This window comes from Drosophila nasuta, chromosome 2L (assembly GCF_023558535.2).
Source record: "Drosophila nasuta strain 15112-1781.00 chromosome 2L, ASM2355853v1, whole genome shotgun sequence".
Lineage (NCBI taxonomy): Eukaryota > Metazoa > Arthropoda > Insecta > Diptera > Drosophilidae > Drosophila > Drosophila nasuta.
Window position 1 is genome coordinate 6,563,677 of NC_083455.1, and position 27,085 is coordinate 6,590,761.

Here is a 27,085-nt window from a genome sequence, read left to right on the forward strand (position 1 = left end):
TTAAAAATATATATATTCCAAAATATAAAAAAAAAATTATCCTCCACCTACTAACCTAATTTTCAGTAAAATAAAATTTGTTTAATTCGTTTATTAAAAAGTAATTAATTATTTATTTTCAATGTTAACATTATAGTTTCGACATGCACAAAATTTCACCACTTACAAAATCTACTCAAAATACCAATGTTGTTTAAAAGTATCGAGTACTTTGTGTTTGCCGCAGCGCATGTCGTAATAATAATAAATTAAAAGCAAATATCAAGTAAAATATCATAACTATGGCACAAAGCAGGCTCGAAAAGATTGGTACCATCTTCACCAGGTGAGTTGAAGCCCTGAGCAATGCACCCCACCTACTACTTCCCTGCTTTCACAGAATTCAGGGTCTGTTGCGAGGAGGCGCAATGAAAGCGGAGGACAAACCCATTTGGTATGATGTATATGCAGCATTTCCGCCCAAACTGGAGCCGCGTTATGACCGCCCAGCATCCAATTTGCCCATACGCAGGATTTTCTACGCAGAGGATGTAGTGCGAGCGTAAGTTAATCACGCTTTCCTGCTTATGTGCAACTAATCAAAATCCATTTTGCATATAGAAAACTTCATAAGCAAAACAGACCCAACGAAACCATTTCATTAACGGATCACAGGCGCAACACGCAATCTCAGCAGTTTGTGCAGCTCTACGAGAATCTAAGATCACAGGGTGCGCTGGATGAGCAACGTATCTATGAAACAACACTCGATTTGCTGGCCGAGCAACGACAACAACTGCGTTCTGAAGAGAGAGCAGACGATAATTTGGGAACATTACCTAGTGATGAGCTGGAGACCAACAAGAGCTCGTTGCTCAATGATTTCCAGCAAGCAGAGGAGCAGCAGACAACGACTCCAACTTCAACTCCCGGCAAAGCGAAAAAGGAAGGCGTAGGCATTAACATAGACAGTTTATTCAAAGATTAGACTTGTGATTTCTATGGTGAACTTAATATACATTTCTAATGTGCTGTTGCTAAACCGCCAACGCATCGTTTTGCGACTCGTGACTGAGTTGTGTCTGTAGATTGGAAAGTTTATTCTTCAGCACCTGGACACCCATTATGACAATATTTTCGGGTTTCAATGCTCCTGATGACTCCACATTGAAAAAGAACTTGTTGGCCTTTGCTTCCCAATTATATGGCGCCTCAAATTGATCATCCTCCAGTTCAGTGTGCTCGCTCTTGGGCCATTCATCGGGCTTGGGAAAAAGCGTATGACGCATAGAGTTATCGGGATCGTATTCAAAGCAAACACCCGCTGTGGGATTCCACTTGGCGTGCTCCTTGCCAAAGCCCTTTTTAGCATAAGCGCGCAGCTTAAGTTCTTGTCCCTTGCGCAGTTTTATAATGAGAATTTCGTCCGTACTCTCGCCGTACTCATTGTCTTCCTCGCCTTGGTTACGTGACGTTACAGGCAGCACTTTGGCATTGCTGGACTTCAAATCGGCGGTGGTTACATGACGTGTTTGCTCCTCATTACATTTAACATCCAGAGTAAATTCCACACTGCACTCTGGGCAAAAGTCCAGGCAGATGCAATCACGAGTGTACTGCAACCGCTCGACCACATCATCGGATATGAGGGGAATGAGGCCAATGCGATGAGCGAGGAACTCGTCGGACAACACAGTTGAGTTGGCCTCAAGTTGTACCCAGTCGATGGCCAGTGTTGGTGTCTCGGCAATGAAAACGCGGCGCAAACTGTTCGCTACACTCAGTTCGGTATCCTCAAGCACAAACTTGACATTGTCGTCAGTCAGCTCGTTGATTTGCACAGACGGTTGATTTGCATACGGCATTTTTATTAGAAATTAACCAAAATAAACACAAAACAGCGCTAAAATGCTGTAAACCGGGTAGAGTTGATTTTCTAATAGTTATCGACTGCATGCAAACTTATCAGTAACTGAATTTCAGACGATTAATAGTGTTATGGATTTAAAGAGCCTTACAACACTAAATTTTTCCAAAGTGTGGCAATTTTGTGAATTACTATTTTAAAATTACAATAGAGAATATAATCGAAGTCTGAAGTTCAGACTCTGAACGATTAGCACGAAGCTGCAACCAGTATTGAAATAAAGCGTAGTGTTAATTTATCTAAAGTAATCGATTTTATCGCGAACCTTTCAAAAAGTCGATTAATAATAATAACGCTATGCTTTTGCTCTAGTATATTAACGCTTTGCAATACTGCAAAATTGTCCAAAATGTTGCGAATTGTTTTTACGCGTTTTTATTGCCAAATTGCAGCTAAAAATATTATTAAAACATCAACGTCTATTAATCAAAAGCAAATTGATTTTACGAAACTAAATCATACCACAAAAGTGCCACAGTCGCCGGTTCCAACGGCATTTCCAGACACCAGCGACAACGAACTTGAAATCGACACTAAAACTATTCAACTGTTAGAGCGTTTATCTTTAGTGGATCTGGACAGTGAACAGGCACTGGTTACGCTCAAGAGCAGCATCCAATTTGCGGACAAGATTGCGCATATCAACACTCAAGGCGTGCGTCCGTTGTACACGGTGCTGGAGACGCAACAGTTGCAGTTACGCAACGACGAAGTGAGTGAAGGAAATTGCCGAGAACAGTTGCTAAAAATTGCCAAGGTGACAGACGAGGATTACTACGTGTCGCCGCCGGGCAACATACCGCTGGAACAATAGTAATGTCGACACGTCTCAGCCGCTGCCTCAAAGCTATGCAAACTGTTGGCTTCTGGCGCAGCACAGAGAATGGAAAGACTCCCAGTTTGGAACTGCTGCATCATGGCACTGTTTATGCCAATCAGCTGCAACACCATTGGCTAAGCATGCGACAGCTGGCTGTTAACTTTGGCCACATTGAACACACTACAGAAATGATTGATCAGTCTCGTTTCTCCTTTACCCATTCCAAGCAATTTCGGGAACAGTTTCAACAGCTTCGGCAATCGTATCCCAGCAGGGCGAAATGTCCCACAGTGCTAAAGCATCAAAAGAGCATGCCATCTAACTCAAAATCAAATACAATCTTTCAGCATCAAAGCAACGTCACACAACTAATTACAGACTTCTTTGTGGACCCGCACCGGGGCCTGGAGCACTTTTATAATCTGCAGCGCGAGAGCAAAATCTGGTGGATGCGCTACTCCTCAAATCCCAGTCGTTATGCTATCGTGCCCTACGATTGTCATGCAGACCTAGAGCATTGTCAGGCCATTGATATTAAAGCTGGCTTCGGGGAAGCAGGCGAAGTGACTGTGGAACAGCTCAGTTTGGTGCCGCTGCCCGCTGGAAACGATTTTGAATTACCCGATGCACGCACTACCAAAATGCAGCTGCCAATGGTGATCCGCTCTGTCATCGAACTGGAACCAGCCACCTGTGGTAAACCAATTTAATCTATCTTTATGTATAATTTATAAAGGATTAGGTTTTTGATTAGGTGTAATGGAATTACTATGGCATTTCTCAAACTCGATTATCGTTAGTCAAACAGGAATATAATTGGACGATTTCTTATTACCAAGAATCGCAAACTGCAAATATTTAATCATTACGTTTTAGTAAATACAATAAAAATTATGAATAACAATTGCAGGTTCTTTATGAACAAGTCTAAAAGATTAAATTAAAGTTATGGGTTTATCTACATCATAATTAATATATTCATAATGCTTTTATTAAAACATAATAACCCAAAAGTGAACACTAAAATAGTTTAAAAAATACACAACATTCGTGATTTTAAGATGTCAGCAAAGGTGTAAAGTACAGTTGTATCATTCCGTGCGATTCATTCCAATCGATGAATCTCCAAGTTGAAGGCTTAAAAGATAGCTTCAGTTGTGGATGCTTGAAATACTGACGCATCAACTGTTCATTTTTGTAAGTGTTATAACAATTTAATATTACAGGCTGCAAACGATTGTTCAGTGTCTTCTCCATTGCACTCCGATCAAGTTCAAAAAAATTCTCGCATAGTTTCATACCCGATATATTTAGAATTTTTAGCGATGGGCATTTGGCAACAATTCGCCAAAGTTCCTTCTCATTAAGCCAGCTCTGAAAGTCTATGAAATCCAATCGCTCCAGCTGCTTTAAATTGGCAATCAGCTTACAAATTTTTTTAATGGAGAAATAAACTCTTGCCAGGGTCAAATGGCGCAAGTTGCTCGCCTTGCGCAGCCTGGAAATGTAATATAGATTATTTATGTCACTAAGGGTCATCTTATAAACATCCTTGCCACGATTCTCCAGCAGTTCAACTGCAATGTCTTCGTGGAGAGCATGATGATTAGTTAGGATGATCGAAAGTTTGTATAGCTTGGGCAACGCCATGATTTGATCATAAATTCCAGGCCAACGAAAATAATGATTCAGCTGCAGTTTTTCCAGCATTTTACACTGGATAACCTCTATAGGACTAACTTGGCTTTTATAGTTGGAGAACCAATTGACCAAATTCAGTTCGCCCAACTGAGTCCATTTTGACAGTTGGCCGCAGTGAAAATCACCATGAGGCGTTACACGAAGTAGTCCAGGAAAGAGATTTGACATTATTTGTAAAGCTTCGTCAGCTTCATGTTTAGAACCATACGATGGAACTAATAAGTATTTCAGTGTTCTCATACTGGGAAATGTGTAATTTTTCCATCGTTTTAGAAACTTCAGTGTAACCCATTGTAATATCAATTTCTGCACGATTTCACTAATGCTGGAGAGAAATATGTCCAACATCTCCGGCATCTCCTCAAACCTCTCAAAGTTATATTCATCCAATTTGAAGCAACGCTGATGCTCCCAGGAAAATATCACATTTGTATACAAGCGATTTGAATGGTTTTTAGAGGCCTCACAAAGCGCTATTTGATCGTTAAGCTGTAAATATTTGATTATAATTAACTGACAGTCACTATTGAGTTCGTCCAACATCGTGATATATTTGTCTGTCGATTCCAAAAGTTTTGATTAAAATGAAATTGTTCTGTAAAGATTATAGCTCACAAATAACTGATCGCTCTTTGTTGTCTATAAATAAATCTCGCTTACTCAACTCAACCCCTATACACTCTTTAGGTAACCGTAATAGAGCCCAACTCTCAAAGATGAGTGTCACAAAAATGAACAATATTCGCCTTAGTGAAAGTGAGGGAGGTACAATCAAGTGTGTTTGATATAACAATATAACATATAGTACATAACTTTCAAAATATACAATTTTATAAGCCCAACAAACGAATTGTAGCTTCATCTCTTATAGTCTCTGAGATCAGATAGGCGGACATGTCTATATCATCTCGGCTGTTGACTCTGATCAATATTTACATAAATATTTATTCTTCAGACTTTAATGTAGCAATTATTGAGATGGTACTGTATATGAAATAATAATTATTAAATGCTCAATATTTGCAGCCCTTTTATTGGACGGCTGCGACCATGGCAGAGAGTCGCGTTCACTGCTACTGAATCGAGTGCTGGCGCCTTATCAATGTGGCATTGTAGCAATGCAAAAGGCTGAGAAATCCTCAACAGAACTTCATGATCTTTGCGCTCACATGGTGGACGTTTTACAGAGTGCCCGACTACGGCTTCATGTTATTGATGATCAAGGCTACAGTTTGGCCAAGAATAAAGAAGAAATGACACATCACCTGGAACAATCCGATTGCCTAGGAGTCCCATATATGTTGCTGTTAGATGAGCGACAGTCGCTTACCAATGGACTGATGCAATTGCGCAGCCGCGACACGCAGCTGGCAGAGATGATACACATTAGTGATTTACCAGACTATTTGTTAAATATATTTAGAAGCTTTTAAATTAATTAAATTCAACTTGTTGGCTACATAAAGTCACAGAGATATTGCCGCACATTGAAGCCAACGACTTTGCCAATGTAGAGTACAAACTCGAGTCCAACGGTACACTGTAACTTGGCGGAACCATCCATAATATTTTGCTCGCCAGAGACAAAGCTGAGCAGCTTCAAATGCACCAGCGTTGAGATCTGTGACAGCAGATTGCAAGTGAGACCCACTTTCTCATCGAGTATGGCATAGAAAATAGCCAATAGGCGATCAATGCTAAAGGATTTAGGTCCCAGGGTGGTGGACATCTTTTCGGCATTCTATGATGAGAAAGAGAACTTATTGTGAGTTATATTATGAGCGTTTCTGTGTAATCATCATCTAAAACGATGATTATATATGATGCATAATATAAGAATAAACTTATTTTGGTCGTTAAGTAATAATGATTAAAGTCAAAAATAGAATATAATATAATATTATAATCGTTGCAGAAAACGTGATACTACTTTTTCCTAAAAATAATGATAATGATTTGTGCCTATTTTAAAATATTTTAAGTTAAGAAAAGAGAATCATTTACCTTGGCTCTGGCGTTGACTGTCTGCATTCGCTTTCGCTGCTTGCCATGATGCTTTACAAAGAGTCGCTTATCCTGCTTGGCCGAGTTGTGACTGGCGAGAAAGGCGGCAATCAGTAGATATTTTCCATAGTAGGGCAGCTCTAATGACTGCGCTAACTTTCGTACACTTTGATCCTCCATGACGGTCTCACCCAGCAGCGGCTTCTCAATGCGCATATAGATCTGTGTGAGGGCCGCACGCAATGGACCAGCTATGTGTCGCCAGAGACGCGACACATCCGCGCACTCTACGCTGCCATCGAGAACCGGTTCCATGTAGATGCCAAAACACTTGCGTGCCGTTAGACGTAATTCAGGCACATCACGGCAAGCCTTGTAGAAGACGCTAAGAAACAGATTCAGATAATTATTATAAAAATCTGGCGTCATGGCTGCCTCACAAATGTCCAGTCGTTGCTGCTGCTGTTGCTCCTGTGATTGTTGCTGTAGCAGTTGCTGACGCACTTGATCAAAGTCGGTGCTGAGAATGCGCAACGTTTCCGCCTTGTTATATTGGCCCAAGTGAAGCGTGATAATCTCACTTAGTCCCGTCTTGTTGTAATACTTCTCAAAGGGCAGCTGGGAGAGCAGTAGCACACACACATTCAGACTGGTTATCTGCTGTAGTCGCATCAACACGGGAAGCACATTCGCGTCCATGTCCCGCAATCTTTCCGCATTGTCGATGGCAATAAGAAAACCATGCGTTTCTGCCGTGTGTAAACAACGCAATTGTTCCACAAATTCCAGCATATTGTCGGCCGGCGACTGTTGCACCGCCAACGAATCCAGCACATTCTCTATCATGATCTTGGTCGTATAACATTCTATGGCATTTAGTTGTGCAATGCGTACTTTTTGCTGCTTCTGGCATTGTTTCAGGAAGCTGTTAATTAATGTTGTTTTGCCTGTCCCACTGTGGCCGAAAACATAGATTACAGGTGGATAGGCCTCTTCACAGTCGCCAATAAGTTCGCCCAAAGTCGTTATAGCTGTTTCCCGACACGGAAATTGCGGCTCCAACGCTGCACAGATTTGCTCCATTTGTTTATGTTTGGCAACAAGAAAACGACTGTAGCAGCTGGAAGTATTGCGCGGCAAAATCAAGGGTTGCACTGTATAAGAAACAAACGAACCGGCACGCTATCGATTATTTGAAGGGATACACGAAAAAAACCTATCGAGCCGGTGTCGCTTAGTGACTTGCACAACACTGCTCGCTGACCCAAAGACGCGGTTTGCAGCTACACAACACAGGCTGGCTTCTCCACCAAAGGTGATTAATTTCTGCATTTTACATGTTTGCTGAAACGCTTGAAAAAATTCTGGTGTTTTACTTTTTGTGAATTGACGCAGGTAAAGCGGAATAACGACGTTCAACTCTAGCTTAATCGTGTAGACGGCCCAGAGTCCGCGATTAAAACTAGCCAACAACTCATCAAACAAAACGACGCCTCCTCGAAAAAAACAACACAAAAACAACGCCCAATTGTTCAACGTGTGTGGTTAAAAGTTGTGCAGCATTTAATTAATACCTTTTAACCCAATTTTGCGCTATGGCCGAAAAGTATACCTTTGGCACCTCGCTGGCTTCCATAACGTGCCACGCCTGGAACAAGGATCGCACGCGTGAGTAACAAATGACCTCTTTTATATTTGTTTGCTAATCGAGTGACTCATTTTTGGTTGACTCAGAAATCGCTTTATCACCGAATAACCATGAGATTCATATCTATCGTCGCGACGGTAGTAGCTGGAAACTGACCGATGTGCTGAATCAACACGACTTGCGTGTCATGGGCATCGATTGGGCCAAGAACACCAATCGCATCGTTAGTTGTGCCGCCGATCGCAATGCGTATGTTTGGACCCAAGGCGACGATGGAAAATGGAAGCCAACGCTTGTTCTGTTGCGCATCAATCGCGCCGCCACCTGCGTTAAGTGGTCACCGGCTGAGAATAAGTTTGCCGTCGGCTCGGGCGCTCGCCTAATATCGGTCTGCTACTTTGAATCCGAGAACGATTGGTGGGTCTCCAAGCACATTAAGAAGCCCATACGCTCCACGGTAACTTCGCTGGACTGGCATCCCAATAATGTGCTGCTCGTGGCTGGATCCACGGACTATAAGGTGCGGGTGTTCTCTGCCTTCATCAAGGACATTGAGGAACCACCATCACCTACGCCATGGGGCAATCGCAAGCCCCTGGGCCAGTTGATGGCCGAGTTTAGGAACTCGCTCACATCTGGCGGCGGCTGGATTAACAATGTGAGCTTTTCCAGCGATGGCAACAAAGTGTGCTGGGTGGGCCACGACAGCTGTGTAAGCATTGCCGACGCCACCAATGGCAACGCTGTTATACGCTGCCGCACCGGCTATTTACCCTTCCTCTCCTGCGAATGGGTGTCGCCCACCTCAGTGGTCGTCGCCGGTTACAGTTGTGTTCCGCTGCTGTACAGTTTGACTTCGGACAATAAGCTGGTGTTGAGTGGCAAACTGGACAAGTCACAGAAACGAGAGGCTAGTGGCATAACAGCTATGAGCATTTTTCAATCGATGGATCGCAATATGCGAACGGAGAATACGGACACAGCTGTGGATTCTATACATCAGAATGCCATTACGAGCATGAGACTGTATGCTGGTGAGAAGGACAGTGCCAGCAAGGTGTCCACGTCAGGTGTCGATGGTCAGCTGGTTATTTGGAATGTGGAACAGGGCGGCATCAATGGCGGCATGAGAAATCTGCAAATTTAAATGTAACTTCTGTTGTGTGTCTCGCTTGTTGGATCCGCTTGTTGTGTCAGCCGGCAAATTCTTGTTATTTGTTTAAAACAAAACTTTGTGAGTTGCAGGCCTGGCAGGAGTGGGGGATGCACAGTATTTTTGCCAAATTGTTTTCGAAAATCGCTCTTAAACCAATTGTGTATCGCGTATGAAAGCTTTTATATATATTAATTTTTTATTCAAATAACTAAGGAGATTATGTTCTATCTTCACCCCATTTCATCACAAAAGTCTGTGTATGTGTTTTTAATATGTCTAATCAATTGCAACAAGTGAAACTATTTTATTTGATGAATCTGAATTATCTTTTTGGGGTTTGTTTTGGGGGACTAGTTTAAAAATCAGTTGATCGCTAATCGATGCGAGCACGAGCATCGATATCAATACTTGCATCGAGTAATGATGTAATTAATTTGTACTTGTAGTCATTTATCGATAGTTATGGCTAGCTCGATAAATATTTACTTTTTGCTGCGCGCTGAGTTTTGTGTGTAAATATTTTAAGATTATGACTGAAGTTGCTGACTAACAATGCGTCTGTTACGCTGTTATGCTACCAAAGTTGGCCGCGACCATTATGCTAGCAGCAGCACTAAAGTGTTTCGCAAATTGCCCAGCAAAAACAACAAACCAAAACCAAAGCCCAAACATGCGCAACAAGCTGATGAGGAATATGCCGAAAATCTAGTAAAAGTGCAGATGATATCGCAGAATTTACATAGACAAATCTTTCCCCAGGCATTGCGACAATACAGCGATGTGCAGAAGGCAGCTGCCAATCTGTACAATGCGGAACTAAAGCGACACGGCATTGATGTAGCAAGCACATCGTGCATGCCGGATGTGCAGCTAAAGTTGCCGCAATTGCGCGGTCCGAACATTGAGCAGCACTTCCATGCTATTGCCAAGGAACAAGTGCAGCCTTACTTGGCGCTGCTGCATCCACTTGTGGCCTGCAATGAACTGCCCGCGAAACCCAAGCGTTGGGCCTTCTATGCCGGCTGGACAGCATACGATCCAACGGATGGGAGCGCGACTCCAGTGCAGAAACCGTTGGAGCACGGCCTTGTGTTCGATGTGGAAGTGTGTGTGCGTGAGGGCAGCACCCCAGTGCTGGCCACAGCTGTCAGTACCAAGCGATGGTATTGTTGGGTAAGTCCAAGACTAACGAAGCATCGGCTAAATGTACCATCCATGGATCCCATCGATGTGGATCATAACAACGAACGACCGCATTACAGTTTAGACGAACTCATTTCCCTGGGGCGCGATGAGCCGTCTCTAATTGTCGGTCACAATGTCTCATACGATAGAGCGCGATTGCGGGAGCAGTATTTGATTGAGGACACGGGCACACGCTTTGTGGATACCATGTCGCTTCATATGTGCGTCAGCGGCGTCACTAGCTATCAGCGTGCCATGCTCAAGTCGAAAAAGGAGCCGGCTGTGGAGGATCTCGAATGGTTAGAGCAGAGTTCGCTCAACAGTTTGGTAGATGTGCATCGTTTGTATTGCGGCGGCGACGAATTGTCCAAGGAACCGCGCAACATCTTTGTGGAGGGCACGCTGGATCAGGTGCGCCAGCACTTCCAGTCGTTGGTTAATTACTGCGCTGGTGACGTAGAGGCAACACATCGAGTGTTGCGCGTGCTTTATCCACTCTACGCCGAACGCTTTCCACATCCTGTTACTTTGGCGGGCATGCTAGAAATGGGTTCCGCCTATCTGCCCGTAAACTCCAACTGGGAGCGCTATATCCGTGATGCACAGCTGACCTATGAGGATCTCAGTATTGAGGCCAAATATCACTTGGGTCGTCGAGCAGAAGAAGCTTGTGCCTTACTCCATGATGAGCAATATCGTCAGCATCTTTGGCTGTGGGATGAGGACTGGAGCGTACAGACGCTCAAATTAAAGCAGCCGCCCAAGCGTAAGCCATTACCCAGCGTGGAGTTGCAGCATCGTGATCTCAGCACAAACCAACGGCAGCTGCAACAGAAGTTTCAACATCTCTACGATCAACGCGCCTTGTTGCCAGCGCGTCGTCCCTTGTTGCCCGGCTATCCGCAATGGTATCGCAAATTATGTCGCAAGCCTCCCTCAGTTTACAGCGAGGATGAGCCGCTGGCTGATGAGGAGGAAGAGCTTTGGACGCCGGGTGCCAGTGAAATTAGTACTGGCATGCAGATTGCTCCTAAATTATTGTCGCTTTGCTGGGAGGGCTATCCCCTCCACTACAAGCGGGAGCATGGCTGGGGATTTCTGGTACCATTTCGAAGTGATTCAATCTCCGCGCACACTAAACTGCCCATGGATCAGCTGCTTGAGCGCTGTGCCATCCCAGAATTTGCTCGGCAATTTGCTTCGGAGGAACACAGCGAGCTGGCCATGGATATGCTGCCCCAACAAATAGATGAGCAGCTGGGCAAGCGACAGCATTACAAAAAAATCTCGCAACGTCAGCAACGGCTTGAAGAAAACTACAAAGGTAAGTCGAGATTATGCACATCTTCAACTTTATAAAGTAAATACTATTCATTTTCAGGCTCCGGAGTCTGGTGTAACCAGGTGCTAGACGACATCTGCTTTTTCCTCAAACTTCCCCACAAGAACGGACCGTCGTTTCGGGTGGGCAATCCGTTGTCTAAGGACTTTCTCAACAAGTTCTCGGAGCACGCGTTGAGTAGTGGAGATCCCACTTGCCAGGGGGCGTCGCGGGTCATTGAGATTGCTCGCATGATGTCCTACTGGCGCAACAATCGTGATCGTATTCTTAATCAAATGGTTGTTTGGCTGCAGCCAGAGGAGCTGCCTACGGCACTGGCTTCGCATGCTCAGCGCATTGCCTATGGCGCCATTTGTCCGCAGGTTGTCGTGGCTGGCACCTTGACGCGTCGCGCTATGGAATCCACCTGGATGACAGCGTCCAATTCACGCGCCAATCGCATTGGCTCCGAGTTGCGTGCCATGGTTCAAGCCCCGCCAGGTTATAAGCTCGTCGGTGCAGACGTGGACTCTCAAGAGCTATGGATAGCCTCAGTGCTGGGTGATTCCTATGCGCATGGCGAGCATGGTGCCACGCCTTTGGGTTGGATGACCCTCAGCGGCAGCAAGGCCAATGGCAGCGACATGCATTCCATCACCGCCAAAGTGGTGGGTATCTCTCGTGATCAGGCTAAGGTGATAAACTATGCACGTATCTATGGAGCTGGACAACAATTTGCCGAGACGCTGCTGCAACAATTCAATCCCTCGCTAAGCGCCAGCGAAGCCAAGGCCAAGGCCATGAAGATGTTTGCGGCCACAAAGGGCAAACGTGTCTATCGGCTGCGAGAAGAGTTCCATGACGAACTGGATGACAGAGCGTATGTAGTATTCATAAACCCTAATATTATTCACAGATTAATCACTGTATTGTTCCAACAGCTACAGCAGCTATGAGGCTAATCGCCTGGCAATGCAACGTCAACGTTCCATTGGCGAGGTGTTTCATCGTCCAAGCTGGCAGGGTGGCACGGAGAGTGCCATGTTCAATCGGCTGGAGGAGATTGCCACACGTAAGCAGCCCGAGACGCCGTTTCTCGGCTGCCGCTTGAGCCGTGCCTTGGAGTCGCAGGATCAGGAGCAACGATTTCTGCCCACTCGTGTCAATTGGGTGGTGCAAAGTGGTGCCGTTGACTTTCTGCACTTGATGTTGGTGAGCATGCGTTGGCTGCTCGGACCTCACGCGCGTTTCTGTTTGAGTTTTCACGACGAACTGCGCTATCTAGTCAAGGATGATGTAGCTCCGAAAGCCGCACTGGCCATGCACATTACCAATTTGCTAACACGCTCCTTTTGTGCCTCTCGCATTGGACTCACCGATCTGCCCATGTCCGTTGCCTTTTTCTCGTCCGTCGAAGTGGACACCGTACTGCGCAAAGAGTGCACCATGGACTGCCAGACGCCCTCAAATCCACATGGCCTTAAAATTGGCTACGGCATTGCGCCCGGTCAGAGTCTTAGCATAAGCGAGGCCATCGAGAAGGCAGGAGGTTCTGATGTCAGTCAATGGGAGTGGCTCAAAGAAGAGTCAAATTAAACGAAGAACTGAGCAGTAGTTTATTTGTTTGTTAAGATTTGGTAAAATTACGAGGGTTGCTATTTAAGTTTCTGGCCTAGGTCACTTCTAGCCATATTAGGACCAATTGGCTATTTCCCAAAAAAAGTTTGGACTTTTATCAATAAAAGCTCCATACAACTTGTTCATGTACGAGCACGTTTGATATCGATAAACGATTAATCAAAAACTTACCTCGGCAGAAAAATCGAATTAACTCGTGAACACTTTTGAGCAAAAATTTTTCACAACTTTCGACTTGGATTATTACGACACGAGTGCACCGATGAACTTAAATCTTTATAAGGCGATGAAGTGCCATCCTATAGCCCTGTGAAATACTGGTTTAATAGATTCTATCGTGGCCGATGCTCGCTAGAAGACGAAGGTTGTGAAGGTCGTCCAAAAACGGACGTTGGGCCAGAAAACATTGATGCCGTGCGTGAACTGATAATGCTAGATCGACATGTGACATATCGTGAGATAGAGGCATCCTTTGACATTTCTTCCACCAGAATACATTCGATATTGCATAAACACCTGGTCGTAAAAGGATTGTTCTCATTGGATCCCGCACAATTTAACGATTGCTCAAAAAAAGGCTTGTGTGGATTGGTTCAAAGAAATTTTGAAAAAATACATTCCCTGTGCTTCAAAAGACATTTATAAGATGGTCACAGGTGACGAATCATGGATCTATGGTTATGAGCCCAAAACAAAACAGCAATCGACCGTGTGGGTCTTTGAAGACGAGCCAAATCCAACGAACCTTGTTCGTGGAGGAAGCACTATTCAGCAAATGGTCGCCTGTTTCTTCGGTAAAACTGGTCATGTGGCGACTGTTTCGCTTGAGCAATGTAGGACGGTCAATTCTGAGTGGTACACCATAATTTGTAAGCCTGAACTCCTTGTAGAAATTCGAAAACGAACAAGAAAAGATGGATCATTCCGCACCATGACAACGCGAACTCCCACACACCAGCTCAAACCCGCGCGTTTTTTTGCGGTCAAAACGTGGAATTCATGGGTCATCCGCCGTACAGCCCTGACTTGACTTCTTTTTATACCCGCACATCATCGAAAAAAGGCGTGGTCATTGATTTTCGATGTCAGAAGATGCTGTTAAAGTGTTCAAAAACCATGTTTTGGAGGTGCCTCAATCAGAGTGGAAAAAGTGCTTCGACAATTGATTTGAGGGCATTCAAAAGTATATAAATCTTGCTGGAGAATACTGTGACAAACAATAAATCCATTTTTTTTTATAAATATTCGCATTTTCATTATTAGGCCAGAAATATAAATAGCAACCCTCGTAATTGCTAAAATGTAAACATGTGGACTCAATCGATTGTGAAAGACTATAAGTTTTCAATATATATATTGTATATAAGTATTTAAAAGTGTTAGTGCACTTTGTAATGAAATACTTTGTATGCTGCTTACGAGTGTGATTTATTATCTTGCTTTCTCTTTTCTCGAAGCGTTTCAGTTGCAGTTGAAATAATTTGTTCTGAAATTTTCAGGAAATGATTGCATTTGAAGTTTTGAAATATATTTCCTAACTTCAATGAATTTTGTTTTTATACTTTGTAGTCATATTTAATATTGAAAAGTACTATATTAATTTTGTAATTCATTCGATGATAAAGAAATCCAATTGGCTTATAATAGCAGTGTATGGCTATTGTCAACAAATATTCGCAATCGAAGTCTTTGAGGTGGTATGCAAAAAACTTAATAGACCGTCGAGGTTTTAAGTCTAAATCTTTTTACAACTAAAGAAAGGAATATAATCTTTATATATAATTATAATAAAGAGTCTGTGATCTTCCACTTAACAGAACGAAAGAATTGCATAAAATATCCTGCTTCAAAAATAAAACAGCTAGTTAATTAATCTATACAATCTAAATATTTATTATTGTATCACCTTAAAATACTTAAATTTGCATTACGATGTATTGTGATGATCGCGATAAGTTAATACCGGTTACAATTCCATTGTATGCTATGTACATCATATGCCTAAGAAGAATGTTCTTAATACATCAAAAAGTCGCCTTCGAACAGCGATGCAGCACTACAATTTTTGTCCCAGGGTTTCGATCTCGTTGAGGAAATAGAGCATATCGGATTCATCGAGGCAGGAGTTCTGCAGCACCAGACGGAAGAAGTTGGGCAGCTTGCGCAGCGGCTGATATGTGATCATCATCGAGCCCTTCTTAATCATCGCCTCCTTGATCTTGGGCGCCACCTTATGCAGCTTGTCGTAGAACTCCTGATTGCGTTCCATTTGCCTGAGACTGGGCGGCACATACCAAAACGTGATGTTGGTGCATTCCGGATGATCGAGGACCAGCTCGAAACCAGGACGCTCACGCAGCTTGGCGGTAAAGTACTCGGCCATGGTAAAGACCTGCTCCACATGCGCCGTGAATCCTTCGCTACCTTTGGCCTTCCACATGAACCAAAACTTGAAAACATCCGCACGACGACCACACTGAATGTGCTTGTCGCCCGTATCAAAGGAGGTGTCATAGAACTTATCCTTCTGGAACAAGTACGCGGCATTTGTCGAGTGACATTGGCCGAGAATCTGTGCGTGACGCGTGAGGAAGGTGGAGCACTGCTGTGACGCCGACAGCAGCTTGTGAGGATTCCAAGTGACCGAATCAGCGCTAAGCAATAGAAGTATTTAAAATTATTTTAAGTCTTGCAATCAGTTTATTCTCCACTTCAACTTACAGTTCAATTCCGTTGAGCAACTGGCGATACTTCTTGGACATGAGTGCACCACCGCCCCAAGCAGCGTCCACATGCATCCACATGTTGTGCTTGCGGCACAGCTCCGAGATGCCCACCAACTCATCAAAGGCGCCCAGCACTGTGGTGCCAGCTGTGGCCGATACCATCAGTGGCTGCCAGTTGTTCTCCAGACACAACTGAATCTGCGCCTCCAGATCGCTGAGTCGCATCTTGCCCAACTCATTGGTGGCTATCTTGCGCACATGCTCGCTGCCAAAGCCCATGAACATGGCCAGCTTCTCCACGGAGTAATGCGCATCCTCTGAGGTGAATATTATCAAGGGCTTCGCATTAAACAGTCCGTTTTTCTATGAAATTAAAGAGAATGCAGCATTGCAATTAAAGTGTTGTTAATGATAATGCTTAATGCTTATAAATAATAATTAAAAAATGTAAATATTATAATATAAAAGCAAACAAATATCAGCTCGTAAACATATTTTTGCAAATTTATCGTTACGAATTTATCCTCAATTTAATCAAAAAATCTTTTAAAAAATTGAAGAAATCTAATAATTATTTGAGTTTGAAAACATAACAAAAAATGTATATAAATAATGTATGTAATAAGTTTGAAAACTTATAAAAAAAATATATATAAATTAGGCTGAAATTGTCATTCTCTGTACGATAAAATTCCCATCTAAGTACAGAGAAAAATAAGTTGAAAACGAATAATTATCTACAATGGTTGCTTAAGTCATAAAAGTAATATGAAACTTTCAAATACGTATACGCCGTGGAGTCAGCAAAAATAAACCATTTTTTATACATTGATGAAACATCTAAAAAACACATTACGTATATGTCAAGTATCACATTAAGTATTCGTCACAAACTACAAGAGTTAAGGAAAACTACATATGTAATTATGAATTGAAACTGGTCATTATTGGTATTACGTATACGCCATGTACTGTCGCAAAAAAAGTAAGCGTCACAAAGAACTACCTTGGAATTGAAATTAGTTAATAATTCGTTATAAGAAACATGTTACTACTCGCACAAATGTGAATGAGAACAAGACTGTACTCTAACAAGTTGTCTGTTACGATATCCGAGTTCGCCTCTAGGTCGCTTGCATTGTGCTTCCGCTTTGTTTGGCTTCAAACAGCAAAAAACACACACATACACAGACAGAGTGACACACAGGCAGACAGATAGACAAACTAGCGAACAGAAATGAACCAAAGCAGCAGCGTCAAGTGGTTTGGCCTTCGCTCGGCATGGTGCTCACCTTGGACTCGGGCGCATATTTGTAGCGTGCACAGCTGATTGCATAACCGTTGGCTATCGAACCGCCTGGGCAGAAGATGCCATCGCCATGTCCGTTGTCCGGGAAGCCCACAATGCGTCGCATCTCGGCCAGCACCTGCTCTTCCATGAGTGTAAACACTGGCGCCACCTCATATGTGTACACACTGGGATTGAGGGCATCCGTTAGCCATTGGCCAATGAGGGCATAGGGATCGACGCCCGAATACAACTGATTGATGAAATATGGATGTCCTGTCTTCACCGAGAAGCGTATGGTTTCGCGAAGCAGATTACGCAGCTTGTCCTGCGACTCTGGCTTGTCGCGCAGCTCGAAATCAAAGAGCTGTCGCAGCTCGGCGGGCTCATGCCATTCCACCACCTTGGAGGAGCGATTGGTGCCCTGGAACACGGCCAGCTGTATAATCTCATCAACGCAGGCGCGTATGAATCCTTCGAATTCAGCTGCTGGGTGACTGGCCACAAAACTGGACAAACCATTGGCACTGCAATTGTTATTATTGTTGTTTTTGATGCTGATGTTATTATTATTATTATTATTATTGTTGCTGTTGCTGTTGGTGGTCAACATTTTGGCTGGTGTGTCGAACTCGACTGCGGCCGGTTGCATTGATGCTGCTGCTGCGCCATCGATCACAGCTGCATCACTCGATGACGACGTGCTTAGGGCCAATGTCTTGGTCACACTTGCCAAATCATCAACGTTCGCATTGTATGGCTTATATATAGACTTCTTGAAGTGATGGGTGGGAAATGTTTCACTGGCCAGCATTTTGTTGGCACCACTAAATCTTGTGGCTGATCTCTTGAACTGAATGCTAAAATGATCTTGAATGAATTTCCTCTCAGATTGCTTGCTGCCTTGCCTCTGTATAACTGTTGATCCTGGCAATGTGTTGCACAATGTTTCTGAATCGGATTCTGATTCTGAAGTTCACAACCGAACTGAACAAATTGTTGTGGTTCTTGCCGCTTTTATAAAAGCTGCCGTTCTCTCTCTCTCTCTCGATCTCTCCGCCTCTGCCACAAAGTAAACGCAATGCGACTTACATAAAGACAATGCCGACGCTCTCCCATGACGAGAGAATTAAGATCGCCAACCCGAGCGGTTCTCGGCAGTTTGTTTTTGTTTTTGTTTGGTTTGTTTTTCCTTTTTTTTATTATTATTTCAATCATATGGGAAAGTTAAGCGACACCTGCATCCCCATCCCATCTTAGCAGTATTATCGAGTGAGAGGCTCTTTGCAGGCTCAAGATTAATGCTAATGAACACCAGCTTTTTTATCTTAAGCTAAAGATAACTTCAAGTATGCATATTATATATTGTAAAAGGGGCGTGTTCTGTTGTTTACTTTATTTTACTTTCCAATCATATCAAATATCTATAGAATTGCGAGTTTTTCCTGTTAATGGCTAATTAAGATTAATTAGAAAATATTTATTTAATTGAGGGAAATAAACACATTCATAAATTAAAGAATTATTGTGAAATTTGTAGAGTATTTCATAGCAAGCCAATGCTTAAAGACAGTTTCTTTACTCTCTAAAATTTGAACGTAATTTCATTTGTTCAACACGCGCAGCGACAGCGCGGGGAATTTCAGGTTGATTCACCAGCGATTACTTCGAATCAGTTTTGGTTGTGGGGATTGTTAAAGAAGATACATTTTTGTGATTGGGGGAATTCGCCAATTATATTTGTTATTTTGCCGACTGGCTAAATGATGTGCTCATGTAAGACCATTATGCATTTGACCAATTTAAGTTGCTAATTATGCGAGATGCTATTGCCTTCGAAGAGGTAAATTTGAATTGTTGTCGTTGTGATTTCTCTCTCATTTGCAACAATCAGCAGCAGAAGCAATTAAATGCAAATTCATTGAATAATTTCAGCAATTGCTGTGGGTGTTTCTTTTTCAATTTTTAATTTTGTTTGTCTCTTTTATTATTTTTTGAATGGTAGTTAATTGCACAACTGAAACGTGAAGACGGTAAACATCTGAAACTCTCGAGCTGTGAGCAAATCGTTGGCTTAGGTCGTGACTAGATGGTGTGAATGAAGAAGTTGGTCAAGACTATTGGAGAAATGCAATCAAGAAACAATCAATTCTACTCAATTTAGTGCTTAGCTAACCTTCAGCATTATATATACATATGTATGTATATAGTAGTCAACAACTTTCTCTGAATGTGCAACATGCAATAAATCAATGCGGAAGAATTTTATTCGTTATTTATAAGAATGCTATTGCTAGAAACAGATTTCATTTATGTAGTATCTATTGAGATGCTGCACCCACAAGTTAAGGAACTGATCTTGGGCAATGACCTTGACTGTCTGTCTGTCTGCATTTCAATTCAATTTCTCTATAAATAAAAGCGAAATTACATGCAAGAATTTATTTCTCGCTTACGTTAATTTTCTACATAATTTTTTTTATTATTCAGAATTCTTTCGAATGCGATTACTCAACAAATTTTCCTTTAAACATACAATATCCTCGACGCGTGGTTGTCATGTTCAGTTGTTGCCAATTATATAATTTAGGTTGTTCAACCTTCTACCTGTTGGAAAGGCTAAAAGAACAGCAGGTGCTTCACCAGAACTGCATTAAAAAAAAAAACAAGTGCACAATAAAAATTGCAACATTTGATTTCTTAAGAAACGCACTTGCAACACCCTAACAACACTTTGTCTGATATTAATAAACTTCAATTTCAGTTAGGGTTTAATCATTAAAATATTTCATATTTAAATTTATGAAATTGAAATTATGTACAATGAAAAATGTTTGTATTTCTATTATAGCCACGTTACATATTCCGTTAGGAAATTGTAATACTCTCTCTAATGAATGAATGAAGATCAAAAGCAAAACCTGCCTTCGTTTGTTGCAAAAATAAATGTCTCAAAATGCACGAAAAACCAGTTCAAGCAGCAATCAACCAAAATTCAGGAAGCATTTGAGCGACGTCATCAACAACTCTGTTGGCTGTCTGTCTGAAAAGCGAAAGGAAACGAACGAATCAACATAGTAAGTATAATTGCAATGCAGTACAGCAATATAGAGACAACAATTAGCACAATCGCTATTAATGAGGCCTCTTTCGCTATGCCCCCCAACTTCATATCGCCCTTCTGTGCTCTATGGAACTAGCAATACAACTTGGACGGTGGGGTTCCTATTTCCAACTAATTAACCATAAAGATTTATGTTAACAAATGTCTACGAATGCCTTTCAAAGTGCCTACTGCCAGGTGTTCCGGCCAGTTTGCGGTTAGCCACAGTTGGTCAAGCTTTAGTTGGCTATTTATCTGGTTAATGGCACAGTTTTGTCTTAAATTTTTGATGATTCGACAAGGTCGTTGGCCAGTAGCTCAAAGAATATTTATAATACGGCATGAAAATCGTATCAAATGGCAAAGAGCACGAATCAAAACAAAACAAATGATAAATAAAAAATAAATTCTGATAATTAAAGAAATCATTTAACCTCGGTAACTTTATTACGAAAGAAAGAAGCATGATAAAAAATAATAACAATCCTGTACAACTGCAATCTCAATTTGATATAGTAAATGTGTAGAATAAACGATCGGTGCGAATGTCTAACAATAGTGTTATACTTTATTGTTTTTACGCTCTACAATCATTACAATGTTCTTGATATTTACAATTGTTTATAATATAATTAATATAATAACATAAATTTGCATTTTGCTTTGAGTTTCGAATAATAAAAATCGGTCAGATTTAACTCGGTCCATATCTCATTTGAATACACACACAAACATATACACTTCTTATTTGTTTCATTTTGTATCTCTCGTTCAGTTGTATCCTATGCTGCACTTGCCGCCCCACGTTTCAACGTATCTTGGCATTGTTTTGTATTTTCCATTTTGTTTTTGTCCTATCACACATCGCCAGGCAATAAATATTATTCTTGGTTTGTACTTGGGTAAAGAAACATCGTACCTTTATCTGCAAAATGCCATTCAGTTGTAATTAGTTACGATTGAATTTGAGAGATGCTTGACTCACCTGGATTGTTGTAGAAGTTTGCGCTTAGACTAGGTTTTGGTGGAAGTTTGGGTGTGCCCTCGTGACTCGTATTAATCGGAAAGAATTCCTTTGGGGACGAGCGTCTATTTGGAAGCTGTGATGGATGATGTTGAGTGTGCGGATGTGAATGCGTATGCGTATGATGCGTTTGGTGATGATGTTGTTGCTGTAGCTGTTGCGAATGGTGGTGATGATGATGATGCGTTTGTTGTTGTTGCTGCTGTGCAAAAATCACTGGCTGTTGCTGCTGCTGTTGTTGTTGCTGCTGTGATCTGAGACGCGCTTGATGCGGATAACTGCTCGACGTGCTGTTTTCAATTGTGCTGGGAATGTACGGGGACATGGGCGTCATTGGTGTCATCGGTGATGTGGTTGTGGAGGAGCTTAACGCCGGTGAGATCGACTGCGGTGGCTGCTGCTGTTGCAGTTGCTGCTCATCGCTGACTATTCCAATGGATGCTATCGTTGACGCCGACGAATGTGAGGCATTGATTAGCGTTGAAGCTATGGCATTGGTTGAGCTCAATGCCGTTGCTGTGGCAGCAGCGGCTGTTGTTGCACCAACCCCCAGCGATGGTTGTTTTGCCGAATTGCGGCGTATCATAATACTGCTCGTGTTAGGCAGCAAAAGACTGCTGCTTTTACCCACAAACTCTCTTGGCTGACGTCCATAGCCCGCTGCCATGGAATGATTGAGTCGAGGCGGTATTGGCGGCGGACTCAGTTCGCCATCGCGTGGCGGAAGCTGCAAGGGATGAGCACAATAAATAATTCCAATGGCAACATGATTTACGCATCATACTTACAGTGGGTGCATCGGGAGCCTGTTGCTTTTGCGCCATGTCGGCGCAACTTTCGGTGCGCTCCTTGCGGCGCGGTGGTAGTGGTGGTGGAACTGCTCTATACTCTAGCGTGGCTGTTGGCACATTGACGTGCGGCGATATGGGCACCGCACCCGTCTGGCCCTGCTCACTGTTATAATAGAAACCACCAAGCTGTGGACTTACATCGCCCAGGCCACCGCCAATGAGTGTCACAGTGCTGGCAATGCTGTGCGTGGGACTGTACTGCATCTGCATCTGCGGAGCACGTCCATGGAATGGTGAACGATTGCCTGCTGGTGGCGGTTGCGGAACTGCCTCGTGACGTGGACTTATCATCAATTTGGGAAGCGGCGATGGCGGCAGCACATCCGATACATCAGAACTCACATAAAAATCGTTCACATTGCCCCAACTGCTGTTAGCAGATGCTGTTGCTGCCGTTGCTAGTGGAAGCTGCTGCTCTGATAGTGCTGGACTAAAGTTATCCGTCGCCGCAATGTTATTGTTGTGCGTCCACACGTGCGCCGCTGGCTTTCGGGGCAAGTGCGGCGCCGGCGCCACCTCACCATTGTCTGTCGTCCGATGCAATGAAATGCCACTCCATGTGCTGCCGCCATTGCGCTCCGGTATGATGACGGGTGCAAACACAGAATACGCATGCGGGTTGTGTTGTGGACTTTGATCCCCGACACCTACGCTGGACGCTGCTGATGCTGTTGATGATGTTGACGCCGTTGGCTGTTCAACGTTGATCGGCGCATTGTTGGACAGCTTGTTGCTGTTGTTGTTCTGGTTGTGACGTCGAGGCTTAATGCCCGGCGATTTAAGCGGAATGTTCGGCCACTTACGGGGCTGAAAACAATACGAAAATGAATTTCAAATGACTAAATTGTTTGTAGATTATGGTAAAACTTACAAATTTGGGCACCGTCTTGCAGGAGCGCGGCTCAATGCGCAGACTCTCATTGTATAGATAGTCGGACATTTCCTTGTCAGAACGTCCATTGAAGGGATCGAGTTGCTCAAAAAAAGTGCCGTATGGTTGGCTCCTCGTTGAGGCAATATGGTTGATTCTGATACTGCTGTATCTCACCAATGATTTCCGAAACTTTTCGTCGTTTCGAGAAGTTTATCAACTCCGTATTGGTCAACAGATCCGGATTGCCCTCCTCCAGATGCAGTATATGTGTTAGGTAACGACCAAAGAATGGCACACAGGGCGGATTAATGGAACGCAAGCGTTCCTGGTATTTTTTTTTAAATGGTCTTCGCTCAGTTCTCGACACTCGTCCAGAAACTTGCGATGCCGCTCCGGCAGACCATTAAATGTGGCACGCAGCCGAAACACCGCTGCCGTACCCATGGCTGCGACTATCGACAGAATGCCATTAAAATTGTTTAGCTCCAGCATCACCATCATCACCTCAATAGAGCGCTGCATGATGGCCAAGCGCTCATCAAAATTCTCTGCTTCCATGATGGACTTCTCAATCCAACGCGTCACATTTGTAGTGTGTTTCATGATCTTCAGCAGATTCGGACTTTTCAACTCTTTGTCCTTCTTGGTCCACGGCGAGCCGACCAGTTCCGATGGCTTCACATTCTTGTACATCTCGAACTCCAATAGTGTTAGCTGACGCGCCGCCTCAAGTGGATGCAATGTCAGTAGCGTAATCTCATCTTCTGGCACATTTAAATGAAACTCAATCGGCGGCGGATCATGACCGTAGGCATAGACAATCTTCTTATTGCTTTGTTTGTTCTGCAAATGGACAACGAAAACAATTGAGCAAATGTGTCTATTATTATATATTATTTATTAGTTACCTTGCGATCAACAATTTTGCGTACGGAGTCGACCCATTTACGCATGGATTTACTGTTGACATCGTTTAGGAAATGCAACAGTCTGTCCAGTAGTGTCGGATCCTTCTCAAAATCATAAAAATGATGGTCCACCCAGTGTCGCAATACGTTCAATACACGAAATTGCACCGGCTGTACAAACTCCTTGCGATATCGTTTCCAATCCTCGCGCTGCGAGTTCTTCAACATCTTGTCGCTATCCGCTGTCGCCGTCGTTGTGGTGCCATCCTTGTCGAGATCATTGCCGCCACTGCTGCCAATAGAGGGCTGCTCTTGATACACCAAACTAGGCTCTGGTATCTCAAAGCGTTCGATTAGCAGCGTCAGCAGCTGCTGAGGCGAACAAAAGTAACGATATGTGGTAAGAAAAGTTCGCACAAATGTGGGGTCCGCATAAATGTGATAGGTGAGACGTTCAATTAATTTACAGAGCGTTGCACCCTTTATCATCGGCACCACACCACTGTCTCTATCCTCGAGCACAATATTCTCGGCACTGTCGGGGATAGCGAATTTATAAATTTCAGGACTGGGCATGCGCAACGGATGCTTTCGTTCAATGTCCTGCAGTATGCTGTCCAAAATCCGATCAAGCATTGATTTCGTATTCACCATAATTAGATCTGCCATAAAATTGTTTTTATCCTGTGCACTTTGCGCTGACAATACAATTGCTGGATGCATGCGTGTTGTGAGCTCAAAGCTGTGCTTCAGTTCGTCGGTATCCGCGCGATCACAAATCTCCACACGTCGCATAAAGAACTTCTCCTTTAGACGATACTCGTAGGCAGTGGCGCCCGCTGATGGCGTTTGTTTCTTGGTATTCGCTTTGCAAAGCACCATGAGACCATCGAAAAGAAACACCTTACGTTCACTCCAAATGCGTTTGCCGGACCCGAGTTTACTCAACGAGTCCTCTGTGTTTGTATAAATAGTTTGTGTTATTAGTAATTGTCTTTGCCAATCGGAAAACACAACTTACCGCGTATGAACTCGTTGCAATTTAGACCGACATCCTTGTCGTCCCAATGTTCGACTTTCATCTGCAGTTCGCGTGTGCGTTCAATTGCCATTTGACGTCGCACACGTCCGCTAACTGGCACCGGCATGGACAGATTGGCCATGACTTTCTCAAGATCGCGATGTAGCGGATGCAGTAGTCCCTGCACTTGGGCAAAGCTCTCGATGTCGTCCTGTGATGTACTGAGATCCATGAGGTGTTTGATATAATCAAAATAGACAAATGCGTGGCAGATGGGCACCAGCAACAGCTTGGGCAAATAATACTTGACTGCCTCCCGGAAACCATGACCCGCTGACATAAGCGAAGGTGCCTTGAAGATTAAAATTATATACATTAAGGCTTGCTTCGTTTTAGATATTGATAGAAATTATACACTACTTACATTGGGATTAGCCAGGAGACTACTTAAAGCATCGCGCGCTGCTTGCGAGGTCACATCGTAGGCATACTTTTTGTACACATCGAACTCCTCGGCCTCAGCGAGCTCCTCAAAGCAGCTCGCGACACACGGCGCATTCTGTTCCTGCGACATCTCAATCACATCCTCGAGAGAGCCCAGCAGTGTCACCGTCACCTCATAGATGTCCATAATATTTGAGAAGATCGGTTCGAGTTCCTTTGGGTCGCGTGCTATCTTCACCAGTTCCTCGCGAAACACTCGAATAATCATGTGCAGATCTCGCTGATATTGCTTCTCATCGTTGATCAGCTCCTTCACCGTTTCCTCGTATGTAGCGCTTGCCCTTTGCGCCGGCAACGATAGTGGACTGGGCAGCATATTGCATTTCAGTTGCTCGCTGCTCTGGTCCAGCATGTCCAACATGTCGAGGACACGTTCGGCATTCATGACCACCTCCAGATCCTCTTTGACAATCTCACAGTGCGAGATATTGCACACATATTCGGCAGCCATCTTAAGTATATCGCTGGAGATACACTCAAGCACCGCCACCAAATAGGCCGAAACAGAGTTATCGATTTTATACTGCAGCACATCCTTTTGCAGGAGCGTATGCACCCGTTCCGTGGGTAGCAGAGATTTACGTTTCTTGGAATTGATCACCTCGTTGGCCTCCTTGAGGGCCCATTGCACGATAGGCACGGGAAAAGATTTGTTTACCTTTTCCTCCACATCTTGAACCGAATGTGGCAACGGTTTGGTGCACAATTTGGCCAGCAGGCGCACGCAGAGATTCTCCACATAGAGCAATGCATCTTCCTTGGCCGTGACGTTAGGATTCACTTGCTCCAGCACCTTGCGCAACGATGGGATGAACAGTCCTCGCCAGCGTGCAGCGTTTTCGATTTTTGTAAAGTCATAACCACCATCGGAGGAGCTCTGCATGGATGCGGCAGATGAAACGCCAACGCTAATCCCATGGCTGCCACCGCTGGAAAACATTTCTGCACTCCACACACACAGGCACACGCACACGCGCTACTCACATACACTCGCTCACACGCTCATGCACTCTGACAGTTACACGCACACACACTCTCTTGTTATTAGTCAACAGAAACTTCGTCTTCGTTGGGCAGCATTTTAAGCGGTGTGTTTATCCGTTTTTTTGCCTATATTCTAACGCAGCGCACTTCTTAATTGCAATCGAAACAAATAAAAACAAAACTTTGTTTTCACATGCTATACACACAATTTTTCAATATATTTTCTCTGCAAATTCTGCTTACAACGACGTTAAGTTAGCTGCACAATTGCTTGTTAGTGCTGGTTAACGAACAAAAAGGCATATTCGATAATGATTTAATACCGATTCTCGATAACACATTTGAATATGTCCAAATTTAAATTTATAAACTTACATAAATAGATTCATAGAGTATTTATATGTTATATAATTGGTTGCAAGT

General features: G+C 43.4%; 10 protein-coding genes and 1 long non-coding RNA gene across 15 annotated transcripts; 6 read left to right on the forward strand and 5 right to left on the reverse strand.

Moving 5' to 3' along the window:
• The first annotated feature begins 181 nt into the window (after window positions 1-181).
• Window positions 182-1,139, forward strand: LOC132798953 (small ribosomal subunit protein mS23). Its single transcript, XM_060810991.1, has 3 exons — window positions 182-325; window positions 380-541; window positions 601-1,139. The coding sequence occupies exons 1-3, from the start codon at window positions 282-284 to the stop codon at window positions 965-967; spliced, it is 573 nt and encodes a 190-aa protein (XP_060666974.1). The 5' UTR covers window positions 182-281; the 3' UTR covers window positions 968-1,139.
• On the reverse strand, window positions 933-1,844 carry LOC132798952 (DNA-directed RNA polymerase II subunit RPB3). Its single transcript, XM_060810990.1, has one exon. It carries the CDS (start codon window positions 1,842-1,844, stop codon window positions 1,017-1,019), a length of 828 nt encoding a protein of 275 aa, XP_060666973.1. The 3' UTR covers window positions 933-1,016.
• Window positions 1,845-2,104: 260 nt separating this feature from the next.
• Window positions 2,105-2,720, forward strand: LOC132798954 (glutamyl-tRNA(Gln) amidotransferase subunit C, mitochondrial). The gene has a single exon (XM_060810993.1). The coding sequence runs from the start codon at window positions 2,256-2,258 to the stop codon at window positions 2,718-2,720; it is 465 nt and encodes a 154-aa protein (XP_060666976.1). The 5' UTR covers window positions 2,105-2,255.
• Window positions 2,721-2,722: 2 nt separating this feature from the next.
• Window positions 2,723-5,860, forward strand: LOC132798946 (DNA polymerase subunit gamma-2, mitochondrial). Of its 2 annotated transcripts, none has more exons than XM_060810984.1 (2): window positions 2,723-3,422; window positions 5,454-5,860. In XM_060810984.1, exons 1-2 carry the CDS (start codon window positions 2,723-2,725, stop codon window positions 5,858-5,860), a joined length of 1,107 nt encoding a protein of 368 aa, XP_060666967.1. The 2 variants fall into 2 exon arrangements, with proteins under 2 accessions (XP_060666967.1, XP_060666968.1); XM_060810985.1 differs by lacking the exon at window positions 5,454-5,860 and adding an exon at window positions 3,481-3,616.
• On the reverse strand, window positions 3,617-5,459 carry LOC132798944 (uncharacterized). Of its 2 annotated transcripts, none has more exons than XM_060810982.1 (2): window positions 4,283-5,459; window positions 3,617-4,224 (listed from the first exon to the last, which is right to left on the reverse strand). In XM_060810982.1, exons 1-2 carry the CDS (start codon window positions 4,968-4,970, stop codon window positions 4,193-4,195), a joined length of 720 nt encoding a protein of 239 aa, XP_060666965.1. In that variant the 5' UTR covers window positions 4,971-5,459; the 3' UTR covers window positions 3,617-4,192. The 2 variants fall into 2 exon arrangements, with proteins under 2 accessions (XP_060666965.1, XP_060666964.1); XM_060810981.1 differs by having other exon boundaries at window positions 3,628-5,022; window positions 5,088-5,106.
• Window positions 5,821-7,605, reverse strand: LOC132798942 (origin recognition complex subunit 5). 2 transcript variants are annotated; one of them, XM_060810978.1, is made up of 2 exons: window positions 6,432-7,595; window positions 5,821-6,168 (listed from the first exon to the last, which is right to left on the reverse strand). In XM_060810978.1, exons 1-2 carry the CDS (start codon window positions 7,512-7,514, stop codon window positions 5,884-5,886), a joined length of 1,368 nt encoding a protein of 455 aa, XP_060666961.1. In that variant the 5' UTR covers window positions 7,515-7,595; the 3' UTR covers window positions 5,821-5,883. The 2 variants fall into 2 exon arrangements, with proteins under 2 accessions (XP_060666961.1, XP_060666962.1); XM_060810979.1 differs by lacking the exon at window positions 5,821-6,168 and having other exon boundaries at window positions 6,624-6,816; window positions 6,872-7,605.
• Window positions 7,606-7,660: 55 nt separating this feature from the next.
• Window positions 7,661-9,547, forward strand: LOC132798945 (actin-related protein 2/3 complex subunit 1A-B). The gene is made up of 3 exons (XM_060810983.1): window positions 7,661-7,746; window positions 7,827-8,099; window positions 8,166-9,547. Exons 2-3 carry the CDS (start codon window positions 8,027-8,029, stop codon window positions 9,224-9,226), a joined length of 1,134 nt encoding a protein of 377 aa, XP_060666966.1. The 5' UTR covers window positions 7,661-7,746; window positions 7,827-8,026; the 3' UTR covers window positions 9,227-9,547.
• A 103-nt stretch (window positions 9,548-9,650) lies between these two features.
• Window positions 9,651-13,606, forward strand: LOC132798936 (DNA polymerase subunit gamma-1, mitochondrial). Its single transcript, XM_060810968.1, has 3 exons — window positions 9,651-11,744; window positions 11,802-12,621; window positions 12,683-13,606. Exons 1-3 carry the CDS (start codon window positions 9,788-9,790, stop codon window positions 13,335-13,337), a joined length of 3,432 nt encoding a protein of 1,143 aa, XP_060666951.1. The 5' UTR covers window positions 9,651-9,787; the 3' UTR covers window positions 13,338-13,606.
• Window positions 13,607-15,248: 1,642 nt separating this feature from the next.
• Window positions 15,249-18,393, reverse strand: LOC132798939 (cysteine sulfinic acid decarboxylase). The gene is made up of 3 exons (XM_060810974.1): window positions 17,398-18,393; window positions 16,101-16,468; window positions 15,249-16,033 (listed from the first exon to the last, which is right to left on the reverse strand). Exons 1-3 carry the CDS (start codon window positions 18,205-18,207, stop codon window positions 15,436-15,438), a joined length of 1,776 nt encoding a protein of 591 aa, XP_060666957.1. The 5' UTR covers window positions 18,208-18,393; the 3' UTR covers window positions 15,249-15,435.
• Window positions 18,394-18,975: 582 nt separating this feature from the next.
• On the forward strand, window positions 18,976-20,963 carry LOC132786580 (uncharacterized). Of its 2 annotated transcripts, none has more exons than XR_009632460.1 (3): window positions 18,976-19,236; window positions 20,245-20,470; window positions 20,537-20,963. It is a non-coding gene; the product is annotated as an uncharacterized LOC132786580 (long non-coding RNA). The 2 variants fall into 2 exon arrangements; XR_009632459.1 differs by having other exon boundaries at window positions 20,594-20,963.
• A 79-nt stretch (window positions 20,964-21,042) lies between these two features.
• LOC132786572 (protein son of sevenless) lies at window positions 21,043-27,039 on the reverse strand. The gene is given in 9 exon segments (XM_060793134.1): window positions 21,043-21,421; window positions 21,482-22,247; window positions 22,309-23,178; window positions 23,243-23,356; window positions 23,358-23,582; window positions 23,585-24,088; window positions 24,154-25,109; window positions 25,175-25,526; window positions 25,599-27,039. Coding segments are annotated over 9 exon segments (4,851 nt in total). The 5' UTR covers window positions 26,619-27,039; the 3' UTR covers window positions 21,043-21,377.
• Window positions 27,040-27,085: the final 46 nt, after the last annotated feature.